Here is a 17799-nt window from a genome sequence, read left to right as displayed (position 1 = left end):
AGTTTCCTACCAACAATACAGAGCTTGCCTGAGGATTTCATGGAAACCTGAATCATTTTGTTTTAGACAGCAGTGAATACAGAAAAGGGGAAAGATCTCTTAAATAAAAAGCTGGAAATGGTTTGATCTGCATAAGCTGTGCTGATCTGGCCCCAACAGCTCCCTGCTTGTGGGCCTATGTCACTTGAAGGGCTCTGATATGTCAGAAATGGCAACTATGGTACTTACATTAATAACACCCTTTTCCTGCATCCGGCCTGGTGTGTCATGCAAGTCAGCAAACTGCACAGCTACCTGATGGTAAATGGGAATTAGGAACTCCTCCCGTTCCTTCAACTTGTTCTCCAGCTCCTTCCGCTCAGTGGGGCTTAGCTCTGGGGTGCCTGCAATTACATAAAACTGCCTGTCACACTGCAGGGATCAGGAATCTTGGCGTAGATGCAGCCACAGTCCTTCCCTTTAGGGCCTGGCTTTCCACTGTTGTCACTCTTGGCTACATAACTGACTCTGAGACAGCAGGACTCTGAGACAGCACTCCTGTCCGCCCTTCGTCACTGCTTTTCCCTGCAGAGCTCACAAGTATGAAAGCAAGGTGGCAATCCAGCTCTCCAGGTCTGTCTCAAAAAGGTCAAGTGAGGGAGGTCTGTACCTCTCTCATCAGTCCACTGTCCAATAGCAAGCAAGGCTCCTCTATCCACATGAGTCAAGACTGTATGGACACCATGCCTATCACCAGAGGAGCTGGACTAGCCCAAACTTAGGTTTTTGTAGGAGAGCTTCCCCTGAGACCAGAGCACAGACTAGCAGCTCTGGTTTTACTGAGTCCTCAACAGGTGCCTAGGAAACTGCTAAGCTCTAGAATCACCCCCAAGTTTCAAGCTGCTGTATTCCTTAGCTTCCAATGTCAGATTTGGATATTCTTAACCTCAAAGTAGTACAATTCAGTCAGGTAGAGCCAGATCCACATATCTCACATCAGTTCGATGGATTATCCCCTGGTCTCCCAATCCCTGACCAGGTGACAAAACTTCTAGGTCTTGGGCTAAAAGAGAAGGAACAGGGAAAAAGAGAGCAGACTTTGGTGGATTGCTAAGCACAGAACACACAGTACCTTCACTTAGTTAGCGATGATGCTCTTATAACAAACAAGGGAGACCAGGCCCAGCTCCTGGGTTTTAGAAGAGGTGTTGCTATGTTGCGCTTCCCTTCCTTATTACTTCCAGAGTGGGGTCTGCAATCAATACTGAAAATTTATCTGCCTGCCCAGCAAGGATGATATCTAACTGAAGGGACAATAGGTGGCAGCCCTGGTGCTGGAGCTACCTGATGTGTCTTGTCTCCAATGCTGACAAATATTCAAGCATAGGTGACGGGATGCAGCAGAGAAAGGTCTGTTTCAAGCATATGACTGTCTGGGAACGGGTCTTGTTTTTCATGCCACTACAAATCATATGCTATCAATGGCCTTGGGCTGCTGAGTGAGCCGTAAGTATCATCTGTAAGCACATGTTAACTGAGCAGGGATGGGACTCTAGCACTTAGTTTAATTTTATGTGACTTTCTGGATGCGCAGCTCCTCTCCGTTTTAAAACTGAGAAGTAGTCACTGACCTGCTGCCTCAGGCCCCATTTAGTCTTCACAATCTCCTGAGGCTGTATTCTTCTTAGCCTCTTACAGGCACCAAGAACTTGTGTGACTCATCAAGGCCATAGAGCAAGAGGGTGACAGCCAGGACTCAGGGAAGCAGTGCCCCGAAGCTTTTGGACAGCGTCACACTGCCTTTCTTACTTGCAGAAGACTGGCACTTCTGTAGTAGTGGACCATTTCAGAAGGCTAAGACAGATGGAAGTCATCTAAGTCCTATTGTGAGCTAAGACCAGGACAATGTCTGCCATGTTCTTAGCAGTGCCAAGATTTAAAGGAGCTTCTCCTATTGCTGTGAGGTTGAGGATGTAAAAATGCTGGGGTCCAAGGGATGGCAGGACGTTTGTGAAGAGAGTTCAACAGGGAACTCCAAACCCTTCAAGATTCTTCTTTTAGGTAAACAGCTGACATTTTACTTGAATGCACGTGTGCATCTATTTGGGCCATATATAACACACCATTTATTGTGTGTCAAACACTGCACTGGAGTCTTTCAGGATCATATACCTCATAAGTCAACACACACACACACACACACACACACACACACACACACACACACACACACACACACACACAGACCTAGGGCTGGATGGCTGTTAACACTGCTGCTAAGCTGAATACTTAGTGCTGCCAAGTGTTTTCCAGGTCGCTTCACATATATTATTTCTGATCCTTACACTCACCTTATGGACAAAGTATCCATTTTATAAACTGGAAAAAAAAGAGGCTCTGAAATGTAAAGTGGCACTTAGCTGTTAAGAAACACAGTCAGGATTTACACCTGCTCTGGCCACCCCCAAAGCCTGTGCTTGTCTTCAGTAATGGTATTGAAAGCAGCCAGGTAGATGTCCTCACAGTAGCTGGAGTGTTGGTTGCTGGTGTTTGCAGAATTAAGAGCAGCTTTAACATTTGGATGCAGGAAGAGCAACTACAGGCTGAGGAGAGCCTTCAGGAGGAAAGGGGAGGTTGGGTCAATTGCTCTAGTCTAGAGTTTTGAAGGAATAATGAAATAAATATGGCGGTGCTCTTGTCTTTTCAGGAGCTAGAAAATGAGGCAGCCGTTCCACCTCAGAAAAGAAACAGGGCAAGAAGAGGTGTTGACAAGTCTTAAGTATGTAAGAAGGCCCAGAGTCTGCGTGCTATGTTTTGGAAAAAAGTGTCTCTAAATCTTTATGTCTTAGGAGCAGAAGGCTGCTCTCCAGTGGGTGCTACCCTTGTGCTGTACACCGAGGGCCCTGCTCCCCTGTACAGCACAGCAGCCAGCCCTGGTAATGATTTAGGGGAGATTAACAAATATGTCAATGTCTATTTTCTGCTTAATTTAAAAGCGGCGTCTATAAAGATTTTTGACTTCTGAACCCTGTTCTCCTGAAAGAAAGAAGGTAAGAATGAGGAGGGATAAGGAGTGATTATCCTATCATTGATCGTTTGTCAGGAGCATTTCTTATTCACTGGACTATTGTAAAAAGCTAAGCTCACGATCAATCCTGTAAGCTCCCTGTACAATTAAATATCTTGGAATGGTTTTCTTTCTTTTCTTGCCAGGTTGCTAGGCCTCCAGGTTTTTAGGAAAGCGCGTGCGTGCGTGTGTGTGTGTGTGTGTGTGTGTGTGTGTGTGTGTGTGTGTGTAAGAATATGCTCTACAGAGGATAGCCACTCTTTTTTAGAGTCCTGCCTCAGGCAAAGGCTGAAATGGGAGAAAGGTATGTTGTTCCTGTCCCTTCACAAAATCAAAGTTCCCATGAAATCCTAAAAAACCAAACCTTATCATTCAAGAATCAACATAAAAGAGTTAAACAGATGAGGTATCACTAGCCTAATCAAGTGTGAAGAGCTAATATCACTGAGATGCTACGATGCTTCCATTTCCTCTAACACATCAGAACTGAAAGATCATGACCTCAAAGATGAGGAGACTAAGAGACAAGTAACTTGCCCAATGCTGCAGAACCAGGAAACCAGATCTGGGGTTTGTGGCCTACAGAGTCTAGTCACAGTCCTGGATCTTTACTTATTCTCTTAGATTTATTTGTTTTATGTGTATTAGTGTTTCACGTGTGGGCCTAGCGCCTACAAAGGTCAGGGGTGGCATCATATCCTCTAGAGCTGGAGTTATAGATGTTGTGAGCTGACATGTGGGTGCAGGAATCAAACTCTGGTCCTCTGGAAGAGCAAGTGCTCTAACTGCTGCACTCTCTCCAGTCACAAGTTCTGAGTCCAAACAGCTTAAACTGATCTACATGAGTCACAGGCCAGCAGCCAGTCAGGCATACCCTGAAGCCAGGACACACAGCACCGCCAGAGGAGCAGCGGCTTCTGCAGCAGCTGTTGTACACAGAAGGAGGCAGGAGAGGCCAGCCCTACCCTAGGCTCTAGCAGACAGCTCAGGGAGGAGGATCTGGGGGCTGAGACCTTTAAAGCCCAGAATAATGATCCTCAGAAATTGCACCCCTTGTTTAAGCTTGGCTTCTCCTTTACAATCCTAATCTGGGAAATGGGAATAAAGTTTTATTTTAAAAAGAAAGTAATATTAAAGTTTAAAATTTTCAAAAAACTTAATTTATATTTTATGTATGAGTGCTCTGCATGTATACGTGCATGCCAGAAGAGAGCATTAGATCCTATTATAGATGGTTGTGAGCCACCATGTGGTTGCTGGGAATTGAACTTGGGACCTCCAGAAGAGCAGCCAGTGATCTTAACCTCTGAGCCATCTCTCCAGCCCAATATTAAAGTTTTTAAAAAACAAAAACATTCTTAGCTTTTCTTGTAAGGGAGCTATATAAATTTAAACCTAATTTTTAACTTCTAATATTACTTTTTTATTTTAAATCTAAGCCTAATTTTAACTTTTATAGGCTTTTCTCCATTCTCTTAAAAAGCAATTTGTTTTGATTGGTTAAAATACAAAGTATACATGAGTGCCGAGCTGAATTACCCTCCCTCCAAGGCTCTGGAACACCAGATATCAAACCTTGACACTGAGAAGTCACGATGACTGAACTCTTCTTTAGGTTCAAAGGTACCAACAAAAGTAGTAGTTAAAAGAACTATACAATCATGTTTCCTATGTTGGGAAAAAAATTCCTCAATGAAGATAGTGAGAGAAATCATGTAAAGTATCTCTGTATTTCTATATCCATAACAGGAGTTTTTTACAAAACAAAAACCCCTAAAAACACAAAAAGCATTCTTGAGAACTGTAAATCAGATCTTGTTTTAAGTGCCCCAAGGGAGTTATTTAGAAGGAACTTTGCAGTGCGTCCTTTGGTAAAGCAAATAATCCTTCCGAAATGGGAATAATTTCTCTCAATGCATCTTAGGTTCCCCCGTCCACACTCCCATTTTCATGTCTGCTTTATTTTTTTCAAAAGGGGCCATACCTACCTAAACACAACTGCATTGCATACTGATTCTAAGTGCAGTCTTCTCAAGGAATGTCCTCGCAATAGTGTGAGTAATCTCTTGTCCACACTTAACTAAGCATTACAGTTAACTCAGACTTCCAAACAAGAATAAAAATTGAATAATTCTCCCTTCAGTCCCTTTGCTCTCATACAGACATGGCCACACGAGAAAGTTAGGAAACAACATGGAATTTTCTGAATTCTGCTCTCCCTAAACCTGACAGGGGTCTGGACCAATTGAGAACAAGCCAGGAAAAGGGCCGTGGACATATTTTGAAATAGCCTTCAGGTAGAGAGAAGCCTGATTACTTGAACAAAATCCCTACCAAGTCCTAATTGTGAATCATATCTTTCTGGGGTGAGGGGGAGCAAGGCAGGTGCTTCTATAAATATAACTGGATTGAGATCAAACTAGAACAGCTCCCCCCACAAATGCCATGGTCTCACTAAATTACATCAAGCCCAACAGGCTGTAAATTAAAGTGAGGAGGTCAGTTTTTAGCTACTACCAACTTAAGATCCTCACTTACCTCCATGATAGAAAACTGTTTCTTCTCAGCTTTTCACCACAAAGGACACTCCGTGCATTACAGGTAAGACACTACTTTCAAGGCATATATACTGGGACATCTTTATTTCCTTGTCTCAACTTCCTAGGCAGATAACTCCTTCTGCCTCAGACAAGCAATACTGACTCTTTAGTTTATAACAGCTTGAAGAGATGGGAAAATGCACACTTTGACAGTAAGTAACCCTGGAATCTCCATCACCCAAGATAATCCTTTTCAGGTCATTCTAGCTGATAAAGAGGTAGCTTTGGAGAAAGGCATTCTGGAATTTTTTACATGCATATCCTCAACTGCCACAGATCTCTAACTGTACCAGGTACCTCAGGCATGCTGGATGCTAGTTAGGCCTGAAAGATCAGGCGAGGGCCAGGAAGGCGCTGAACATATATATGTCAGCCATCAGGGCAGTTCTGTATGGGTAGAACTATGGAGCTACATGGCAGGATGCCCAGCTGTTTGGGAGCAGGGACATGATGGAGAACAATGGTCCCCTACATGTCTCCTTTACCCGGGGTTCTTGGTATACTGAGGAAGAGGGACAGTGGGGAACTAATCATTGCTTTGCGCTTAGGCTAGATAGTTCTTTCTCCATCTAAATTGATTTGTTATTTCTCTCCGCATGTGAAGAGTCTTCCATGGGAAGACCTCAGCTCACAGCATAGCAGAGGCCAGGCTAGCACAGCAGCACTCCTCTCCCCAGCCGTTCTCCTGCTCTGGTTCTGAGAAGCAGCACAAGGATGATATTGAGACAAAGAAAGGCCTTGGAGGGAAGGAATTTATTTCCGAAGCCCCAAATGGTGGGATATAATCTTCCCTTGGACAACTCTATCAAGACCTGCAATTGAGAACACAGGGTAAAAACTGGTTCAGCAATGGGACATTCTGCTATGTGAACTTAGTTCACTTCCTTTTAAGGGCAATTATTTTGCTATTATCACTGTAGATCTGCAAAATTCTTATCCAAATCAGCCACAGAAAATGGTAAAAACTCATTAAAAAAATGTAAACTCCTGATTTCAATCCTTAGCTCTCTTATTTCATGTATCTAACAAATAAAGAGTTTGGAAAAGATGAAGTTAACTGTTCAGACAGTATTATTCATATCCTTAGGGAATGAACTGTAATTTTGTGCAGCCAATCAGTCTGCACTGGTTAGTCTAGGTGCTTTGTGAGTGTTCCCCAGTACAGAGGCTGACTTGGAAGGAGATTGGAAACAGAAGATAACACCCACTCCCTTAGGTTTTCTCCTAAATCACATTACCTCTGTGTAGTTGGTATTAGCTCACAAAGGGAAAGAATCCCTGTTTGACTTAGACCAGGCTCAGTATTCAGTTTAGGGACTGAAAATTCTATTCTGTGCCCTCACATACATTTTTGTATATCCTGGTAGACATGTTTAATCTTGATTTTTTTTTTTTTTGTTTCAATTTTCCAGTTTGTAAAATGAGGTCATTGTTCCCCTACTTTGTAAAAGGTATTTTGGTAGTCTTTAGTTATGAGATTTTGAAAGAAGCCAGAAGCCAATGTAAACTCTCCCCACATTGGGTTTACATTACGTTGTAGTGCATCCAAGGCAATCTGCTGTCATAACTGTACTTGAGTAGTCTCTGAAAGGCTGCAAATACCTGTAAGTAACATATCTATGCTTAGGCAATTATTTCTACTTTACATCTACTCATGCTCCCAAGATGCCTGGAGTTAGAGCTTGCTTCATATTTAGCAGACTATAGATTCATCCATCCATCCATCCATCCATCCATCCATCCATCCATCCATCCATCTTTTCTCTTTTCTTTTCTTTCTCTTCTTTTCTCTTCTTTTTTCTTTTGTTTTCTTTTCTTTTCTTGGTTTTTCAAGACAGGGTTTCTCTGAGTGGCCCTGGCTGTCCTGGAACTCACTCTGGAGACCAGGCTGTCCTTGAACTCAGGGATCTGCCTGCCTCTGCCTCCCGAGTTCTGGGCATAGATTCTTCTTTGAGTGTCATTGTTTGGTCAAGGTTAAATAAATATGATTTTCTTCAGCATGGATAGGAAATTGATAATGAGATGATTCGTGACCAATGATTAAATGGCCATCGCTTGGGAATCTCCTCCCTCTTCCCTGCACATGCTTCTAAAGTTAAAGGTGCAAGACAGAGATGGGAGCACCGACACTGTCTGTGAGGAGAAGGAAGCTGTGGCCCCACACCCCTACCACCCAGTCCTTCTGCAAACAGATGTGGAGAGGATCCTCTTACTACCATCCCGTTACTCACAGGGATGATAACAGCCATTGGGGGGTTAAAAAGAGGCAGTGAACCCCCAGTTAATGAGTAGGAATTCAGCAGGCAGTGCAAGATAAATGGGGCTCTCTCTGCTTCTGCTAGAGTCAGCATGAACTGCGGCCCCGCGGCTTGTTTGTGGCAAATGGAGTGCGCGAAATATCAAAGGGCAGTGATCCAGAAGAAGACCGACTTTGACAAATTTTAAATTGGCCAGAAAGAAAACGGGGGGGGGGGGGGGGGAGAGAAAAAAGAGAAAAAGAAAAAAAAATAAATGAAAGAAAATTAGGCAATTCTTTGTGTCCTACAATTGTGGTGTCGCTGCCTTTGTACAGAATTATTGGTAAAACAGCAGCGACGATCACTGGATGCTGGGAGCAATTATGAGCCACCTAAGTGAGATGCTTATCAGTGGCCGAAGCTTTTAGAGCTTCACTGTGTACAGTTGTAAGTAACTCGCTCTCGGGCTGCAGTCACTTTAATTAAAGTGTATGGGTTGGTCAGAAGTAATTATCTTGTTTGGAAAAGAAAGGAGAAAAAAAACCCTCAACAAGTCTGGCGGCAGTAGATTTCAGAACAACTTCTGCCAGGCTCCTTTGTATGTGTGCTTCCCCAGAAAGGGTCAGGCTGTGGTGGCGGGGTTAGTGTTTGGTTGCTGTGACCTGACAGCAAACAATGGGGACACAAACGGATTAGTGTAACTCAAGTCACCACTTTTGGTAAACAACCTGGGCCAGGCTTCAACTGCTTAGACACGCAGCCTCCACAGTATAGGCACTCAGGAGCTTTTCTGATGCTACATGGTAAAGATAATCGAATCCTCAAATACTATTTCATTAAACTGTTCCTTGGAATATAAATGAGACAGTGTCTTTCTGCTCTTCCCATTTACTGGGCTGTACTACTTTTTAAACATAACCTCTCTATTCCTTTAGAGAAGCAAAAACACAATAAAACAAAACAATCCTAAGCAATCTTTACTGACATAGTGGTTCAGTGAAAGAAAAACCAGTGTTGTAAAAGTATCCACAAGTCATTATGGGGCTCCTACAGTCTTCTTCCAAGGCTCTGAAATCAAATGAGCGACAGACTACTGGCTGGATGCATGGTGTGCAAATGCTCTGAGGGCTGTGACTGCTGAAGCTACTATTTGGAGGCCTATAGTGCACAATCTTTACTTCCATTTTCTGTGGCTCAGGCTGACCCCAGAACACTGTTTGGGTAGAGACTGGCTTTTCTATAATGTGACACTGACTCACAAGCTCCAGAAATAACACTGCTGTTCAAAGAGACTACAGAAATAATAAATATTTAAGTTGCAGATTTTCTCCACCTGATGAGCTTGCCTCCCAAAGCAACCTCTAGCTAATGATAGTCTACAAGAACATCCTATTAAGTGGGTTATATGCACTTCAAGGAAATGTCAGAAGAAAAATCAGGTGACTTTTCTTTTTCAATGCCCACCTTCCCTCCTAACACACTATTTCACTCTACCAGGGTTCTTACCATATAGAGGATAGTAAATAAAGATCATCATGAATTTGATCAAATGCTTCAGTGCCTCCTCCCCTGACCTATGAATGCACTCATTACAAATCAGCTGAATGGCTCATTGATTTGCCAGGAGGACAAGCAGACGTACCCAATCGCTCAGCCAAGTGGATGTAGACTGGGTCTACCCGACGCATGGTTTTCACCAGATCCTTTTTGCGGAATTTGATTTCTACTGTCCCTTCTGGTTCCAGAACAGATCCCCTGGATGAAAAAAAGAAAACAAAACAGAGGACTTTAAAGGAAAGAAGACACAGAATAAAGCCAGTTATAATTTATGGACCAGGAAATAGCTTCATTATTGTTCTGGCTACCCATGATTCCCAGAAGTTATCCTTGGGGAAAAAAAGCAGGTACCTAAGATGTGTCTAAGTGAGGTATGAGAAAGGCCTAGCATAAAGAAATTAAAATAATTCTCATTACTCTACCAGTAGATTTCCATCTCAAAGAGAGATTACAGATTCCACCACTGACAGCTGATTGAAGGTGACAGGAATCACGTTTTTGTTTTTCAGAAAAGCAAACAAAACAAAAACTCCAAAGGGAGGCTCCTAGCAGAGGAACCACCTCCAGTTCTTAGGCTGTACTTGTGTGTGTAGGATGGGGGTTACTGTTGGTGATGACTGTCCTATACCACAGCTGTTAATCTGCTCCTGAAACCAGATGCATTAGGCTAGGCTGAGAGGCATTAGATATATATTTCTTAATGGACTTAAACTCTAAGGCCTTTATCTTGCTGCTAACTTCCATAGCACCAGACATGATGCTTTACCTACCTCTCTGATCTGGTATCAGGGGATAGCTTAGGATTTAAAAATAATAAACTTTGTATAGAATGTCAGCCAAGGGATTCAACGGTGAAACTATTTTAGTTTCCTAAGATTTTGGGAGAAAGAAAGAAGTGAGTATTCCAATGAAATGATAGCATGTAGTAAAGTACATGAACAATGATGTTGATGTTCTCCAGAAAGGATCAGAAACACGTTACGAGAGGTGCTGGGCTTGATTTGTATTATTTAGTTTCAAGAACTACCTTCTTACAGATATGGGCTTCTCTGCAGTTTTTTTTTTTTTTTTTTTTTGGGGGGGGGGGTTGCAAACATAGTTCTTTAGCATCTTAGAATACCAGAGTAAAGCTTTGGGCTCCAAGATAGGGAGCAGCTTTGGTCTGGAGTCACAGTGTGTGGGTTCTGTGATGCATATCAATGACTACTGAGCTCATTAACAGGAGACACAGTCCCAGAAGAGCAAAGGCCACTCCAAAATTAGTGGGTTAAACATGGAACTGGGCTAGAGAGATGGTAAAGAGTGCTTGCTGCTCTTCCAGAGGATCTGTATTTGATTCTTAACATTCATGATGGCTTCCAACTGTCTCCTTCCAGCTCCAGGGATCTGACACCCTCTCCTTACCTTTATAGACAGCTCCCACACATGGTATATATTCACAGACACATGCACATACACATAAATAAAAACAAGTCTTAAACACACACACATACACAACACCAACCCCTAGAAGTCCTGATTACATTTGAGTCTTTCCTTCAAGTTCCTTTTGCACCAAAAAGAGTCATATCCAAATAGCAAACAGGAAAAGAGAATCTTTCTGAGTTTGGAAGGGCATGGAAGAGAGAACTTTGTGGGAAAATGATGTAGATGGAGACTAGGATGAGAAAACCGGATTCCAGCCTGGTTTCCTCCTCATGCCAGCAGACACTATTTAGATAGCCCATTTTTCTAACCTTGGAGTCCTCTGGGAATGGAAAGATTCAAATGAAGTTGTTTTGGCTATACTTTACCCTAGGGGTTAGGGAGACCAATAGCTAGAGGGACCCCAGAGGCACTGAATGCAATAAAGAATGCACAATACCTGCTTTCTCGGTCAGCGTACATCTCCATGTGCCGAGGGTTGATGGTAGGGTCAATCACAACCCATGAACCACCCCGCAGCTCAGCCTGAGGAGGAATGTAAACCATAACAGGCTGGGAACATTCCCGCAAGCCATCCACAATGTAAGCACCAAACTTGAGCACTTGGTCATACATATCTATGGAGAACAAGACAAGTTATAAACAATCAAACTTCTCATCCTCAGAGCAGAGCTGTTTGTTATGAGATACACAGAACACACTTTGATGGCACACTGTGTCTCCACGGAAGAAGTGACAGGACTGGGATTCAGCCACCATGGGTCCTGTGTCATCCCAAAGGCTACAGAGATTGTGCCTCCACCTGTACCCTACTGGAGACTTCAGGAGCTTCAAATGCACAATACAGAAATGCAGTCATTCATGAGACACAGTATGCAAAGCCCACAATTAAATATCCATTTTATACCCTCCTTGCATTTCGGTATTCTGGTTTCACCACATTAATTCATACTTGCTCTACAAACATTACGTATTTTTCATGTCAATATGTGATCGCTCTCACTACATTAAGTTTTCTGAAGGAAGAAACTATTCCAGCTTTTTTCAATTCCTTCCATGATCCTTAGTGTACAATGAGATATTAAAATATGCAGCTAATGGCAATGGGTCCTAAAAAAAAAAGGCTCATCCTTAAAAATTGGAGCCAGGAGTATTAGGGCATACCTATAATCTCTGTACTTGGGAGGCCAAGGCAAAAGAATTGTGAGTTGTAAGGCCAGCCTGGACCACAGGATTCTAGATCAGCCTGAGCAACTTAGTGAGACCTTGTTTCAAAAATAAGATAAAAACTGGACTTTTCACCCCTGCATACACAAAGGCCTGCCATTACCGAAACATAGTCAATGCTTAAAGTTGGTACTGAATGAATGAATGAGCATATATACTTTTGAAAGAATATAAGAAAAATTGTTTAATAATTGTAGTTTTATAGGATATCAGTGAGAAGAAAAATTATATATGTACACTCACAAAGAAATCTCACGTGGCCACATGAAGAGCCAACCTTTTCTTTCTGTTTGAGAATACAGTCCCTGCAAAGGCCAGGACCAGCTTGCAAAGATCCTTAGGATCAGTCCTTTATTTCCCAGTGTTTTATGGCTGCTTCCCATTTCCCAGCTTCCTAAAGTTTAAATATTGCTAGTGTTAGAGTTTTGATTCCAGACACTTAATGAGTACTTCAGTGGAGCCACAAAGGATCCTTCCAAACAACAAATGACAGGTTCAGTCAGGATCCAAGTTTCCTATCCAGACAGGATCTCAATTCAGAATAAATTCTGAAAAATCCAGGGCAAAGTAGCATTTTTCAGGAAGTAAAGAGCAAACCAAATAGAAATTGCTTTCATTGTAGTTACGAGCAAATTAAACTGCCACCTTCTCCAGAGTGAAAATGGCTTGCTCTCTATTCAGACCATCAGTGAGCACAGCTTACTTCGAGGCACATGCCGTTGGCCATTGCTCTAACCTGGCTTATCTGTGAGGACTTCAGAAATTCCAGGTTGCCCCAGGATACATTTCCTATTCTATGTGAAAAGGGTATGGTCATATACTCTGTATATATGATCAGAGTGAAGACATTTATTTCTTTGGGTGGGAAGCAAAGACCAAAAAAAAATTTACTGCTAATTGCACAACTGCTGTATGAAGAGCGGGAATAAAGGACTTTAAGCACTTTACGCTAATTCCGTGCTTATGAAAATAATTGCTCAGTTCAAATTATTTTAACTAAATTAATTCTTTAGTGGATATTTCAACCAGTGCTACATAATAAAATAATTGTGTAATTAGCAGTACATTTTTCAGTACTGCCAAGAGAACAGTTTCAGAACAAGTAGCAGAAAGGAGAGGGAGGCCCTCTTAGTATGTGCACAAAGGAGAAATGGAAAGTGTAGATGAAAGATGAAAATAAACAGAAGACAGGACAAAAGTCACTTGACTTGGAAAAAAAAATGACGTTACAGGTAAACAAAGACAGTCTCCAGTCACTTTCCTCATTTTTGTTAAAAGTATACTTAGACACCACTTGACTTCACACTGTATGGAATTGGGATGAAGTTAAGTGCAGATTTTTCATTTTTGTGAAAAGGACTTTGGGTTTTCCTTATCTGGATAGATTACTATATACCAGGAGTCATGACTGTACACACACACACACACACACACACACACACACACACACACACACACACATTCATGTGCTCAGATATAGATGCACAACATTAATAATCAGAATATTATCTTTTTCCTATACCTATGTTATAACTAGTAAAAGGAAGTTTAGTTAAGCAAGAATAAGTGGCAGAGATGACACTCAAATGCAGTTTTTTCTTTTGAGATACGGTGTCACTCTGTAGCCAGGTTGGCCTTGAACTTATAATCCTCCTGTCTTTGCCTCCTGATTGCTGAGATTACAAGTATGCATTTCCATGCCCAGCTTCAAATTCCATCTTATGACTTTAAAGTTAGCATTCCACTGCCTCACTTAACTTATCCTTACTGCTGGGAGAGTGAGGCTTTCGAGGAATCTCTAACATTTAATGGCTGACTACACTAAAACCAGAAGAGACTTGAGTGATTGAACCTATCTAAATGTGGCCTGGATTTCCTTTATGTTCAGAGATGTCAGGAGCTGTATTGATGGTATGCTGGCAGTTATGTGATGGGCCTGGATCTGGCTGCCAAACAAGTATCTTTAGGCACTAAAACTGATGTAGAAAAAGGACTTTAGGCTTCTTTAAAACTGCCATGCTCAGAGCTAAAATAACACCTCCATTCCCTGCCCTCGCCAACACCAACAGACCCATAATGCAAGTGTTAAAACATCCCCAAACAGGCTATTCAAATATAAACACAAAACAACTTCTACAATTAATATGCTAGTACTGAATTGCAAATTTCCCCAAATCAGGTATTTTGAAACAATGATCTCTGACATACAAATGGCTGAATCCCTTCATATTTAAGAAATAGAGCAAAAACTTAGCAAAGAATATCAGGGGTGGGGGAATCTCCAAGGATTTATGCTAGAGTCAGTTCAGGGACATTTAAAGCCATGCATGTGCTTGTCATTCCTGGTGCCTGAGAAAAGCAACTGGAAATAGAAATATTGATCCGTTCTTTACTGGAAAGGAAGGAGCTTTCTAGCATCCTGGGAAAATACATCTGCATGAATGGTGATCACACCCAGCACCCAGGTATCATCTCTGCCTGGGGCTTTCATTGTTATACAACACAGATAAGCTGTGGCAGCCACATGCACCAAACAAGGGGTGGGGTGTGGAAGCACCTCCGCAGTGCCCTACACCCGCAAACTGGAGGGGATCTTATTGGCTTAGGCAAGATTATGTTAGGCACTGAAGTAAACATTAGGCACACACAAGCTGCATACGTGTAATGTCTCTCAGGAGTTCATTACGGCTGGCGGACATTGTATTTCAACATCCAAGTAATCAGAGACTTTAAAATAGACTTTCATTCCAGTTAAAGTTTTCAATAAATGTGTTTTTTTTATTGTTATTTATAACCTGTCCTAGGAAAAAATAATAAGTATAACATGAAAAGCCAACTGAGAGTGACCCTGTAGCACCAGCAGTGAGGCGGCTTAATATCACTGGGATTTGCATCCTATCAAGCTATTCACGCTGAGGCTGGGACCCTGGTGCTAATTTCTAGTAAATTTCACGCTTGATGTCTCCCTGTTGTGGGTCATTGCCGGTTCGTCTAAATAAACTGCTTCCAAATGGCTCTTCCATCTAAATATTCAGCCAGTTTTTATAATTTAATTTTGCATTATGCTGAATAGCCTTCCGGCCAGATAGAACTCATTGGAAAAAAAGCACCAATACCATCTTGACAAGCTTTTATTTATTTATTTATATTTTTTACTGCTCGAATTAGACCTCCTAGGCCGACTAGTAAAGAGTTTTTTTTCCCCCTCCACTAATGTCAATTTTCAGCATAGCAAGAGCTGTCTCTAATCTTTTCCTACTCATTACACACAATTTTGGAGTCATTTTACCCACAGTGCAGTCGGCTTCTGGCTGTGTGTTTGTGTGCACTGAGGGATGGCATAATTGTTTATTTTCCCACCCTGCATAATCCCCAGCCAGTATTGAAACCAAAACTGCAAACATCTCCCCAAGGGATGTGAAGAATGACAAGAGGCTCTCAGTTAGGTCCCTTTACATGAGATAATATGTGTGAGACAGCCTGACCTGTATGTACACAGGAGAGCCTCTTCTTCCCCTTCTTGCTTTCACACAGATCTCCATTTCCCCTGAAGTCTATATGTATCACATGATGTGTAAATGGATGCATCACACCAAAATTCAGAAGAAAGAACTTTACTCTGGACTATATTGGGACAATAACTCATTTCCAACCAGGGGCAGGAAGGAGAGGTGGCAGTTATTATTTAATGAGCAGGGTTTAAGTTGAAAATGATAAAACTCGGGACAGCAGTGATACTGGTTGTCAAACAGCACTACCAAGGTAGCTACCAATAAATGCTACCCTTAGAAATGGTTAAAATGGGTTTGGGCCTGGTTAGTACTTGGATGGGAGAAGTGGTTAAAATGAGGATCATGTGTATTTTACCACAATTAAGAAAATAACTTTTTGAGACAAGAAGTTACTATATAGAGCAAGCTAATTTTTAATTTGCTGTTATGTTCAGAAAACAAACAAAACTAAAAATCATTTGAGCTCTAGCTATTTCTTCCTGCAATAACCACAGACATTTCCAAAGGAGGGGAAATAAATAGACAAGTGATAACTTTCTCAGAATATCCAGGGATGCTCCAAGTTAACTGGTTCTGTTCCTGGACTCTGGTCAGCCGGAGGGAGAGAAAAGAGGGGGAGGGGGAGAATGGGGAGAGGGAGAGTGAGAGGTCAGGCAGGATGGTTCAGTGGGTAAAGGCACTTGGTGAGCAAATCTGGCAACAGAGTTAGATCTTGAACTCATGCAAAGGACAGAATTGACTACATAAAAGCATTATGGTGTGCTTATATGTGTATGTACCCCATCTCTCTCTCTCTCTCTCTCTCTCTCTCTCTCTCTCTCTCTCTCTCTCTCTCTCTCTCTCACACACACACACACACACACACACACACACACACACACACACACACTTTAAAAAGAGAGAATGATCTACATTCTATCCAAGCCCTCAATTCATGTAAACTGCAAACAGCAATTTGACACTTCTCTTAGAGGTGCTTACCGTGATTACAGAAGCCAATGTGAAAGCAGTTAACATAGTTTCTAGTGCAAAGATTCATTAACCCTTCCATATCACACTGAGAACAGGGTCTTGCTATGTAGCCTAGGCTGGCCTCATGTCAATCCTCCTGCCTCAGCCTCCCAAGTGCCTTCAATGAATTTTAATTTTATACTTAATGTTTCAGGGCTCAGCAACCAATAAGGGACCAATGCCCAAACAGGCAGCATAGTTGAAGCTTTTAGTAGAAGTGGCAACTCTGGCCTTTAAGTAAGATAGGATAGGCAGGGTGACTCCCTGTCAGTGTGTCAAGAAGAGTGCATTCTTAGTGTCCTGCAGTGAAGTCACTAAGGAACTAAATCACTGAATTCTCGGGTCTCAGCATAAAATAGACAGCAAAGGAAGTGGGAGCCAAGTGAAACTGACTACTAATTGGATCCCACATGTATGAACGAAAGAGTGTTAACAACCGTGTTGATCCCAGTGTCCATCCCAGTGTCCATGTGGTATCCCCTCTCAAATACCCTGATATTTTGCTTATATTTTACAGCCTTTTCAGACTACTCAAAAAACTTTCCTGACTTCTTGAGGCAATAACTGTTTGACATATCTTTGTTTCTTCAGAGGCGGCTAATAAAGTTGCACATAGGAATTCAGTAAAAGTGTGTAGGGGTGACCTGATTAAACTATACACTCCTTTTCTCATGATGTTTCCATAGATGATTCACCTTTATATTTAACCAAAAATGTATGTAAGAGGCTGGTAATATGATTCAGTAAGTAAAGGTGCTGTCCATCACACCTTAATTGAGTTGGAATTCCAGGACCCGTATGATGGAAGAAGAGAACCAATTCCCACAAGCTGTCCTCTGATACATCCTCTCCACAACCAAACATAATAAAAAAAAATTAAAGTACATAAATGGGGCTGGAGGGATTGCTCAGTGGTTAGAGCATTTATTTCTCTTGCTTGAACATGGGTTTAGTTCCCAGAACCCACATGTTGGCTCATAAATATTTCCAACTCCAGTTTCAGGAGAATCTGACATCTTTTTCTGGTCTTTCCCTGGTACCAGGGGTACATATGTTGTGCATAAATACAAAATAGGCAAACCACCAAGACACATAAAAAAATTGTTTTAAATATACATAAGCATTAAGCTGTATGTGTAGTCAAAGCCTTCTTTTGGAAAAGGGGCATCTCTCTAGCAAATATC

At 41.9% G+C, this 17799-nt stretch overlaps 1 protein-coding gene across 6 annotated transcripts in view; it reads right to left on the bottom strand.

The window, feature by feature from the left end:
• Acaca (acetyl-CoA carboxylase alpha) overlaps positions 1–17799 on the bottom strand; it is a 273401-nt gene that overhangs the window by 11198 nt on the left and 244404 nt on the right. For all 6 annotated transcript variants that reach the window (XM_036195670.1, XM_036195671.1, XM_036195674.1 and 3 more), the window contains 3 exons: positions 11305–11482; positions 9526–9638; positions 229–383 (listed from right to left, as the gene is read on the bottom strand). In XM_036195670.1, the coding sequence (XP_036051563.1) occupies positions 229–383; positions 9526–9638; positions 11305–11482 (446 nt within the window). The remainder of the gene's footprint in view (positions 1–228; positions 384–9525; positions 9639–11304; positions 11483–17799) is intronic.

Source organism: Onychomys torridus, chromosome 8 (genome assembly GCF_903995425.1).
Source record: "Onychomys torridus chromosome 8, mOncTor1.1, whole genome shotgun sequence".
NCBI classification, from domain to species: Eukaryota; Metazoa; Chordata; class Mammalia; order Rodentia; family Cricetidae; genus Onychomys; species Onychomys torridus.
This window is presented reverse-complemented; position numbering and strand designations above follow the sequence as displayed.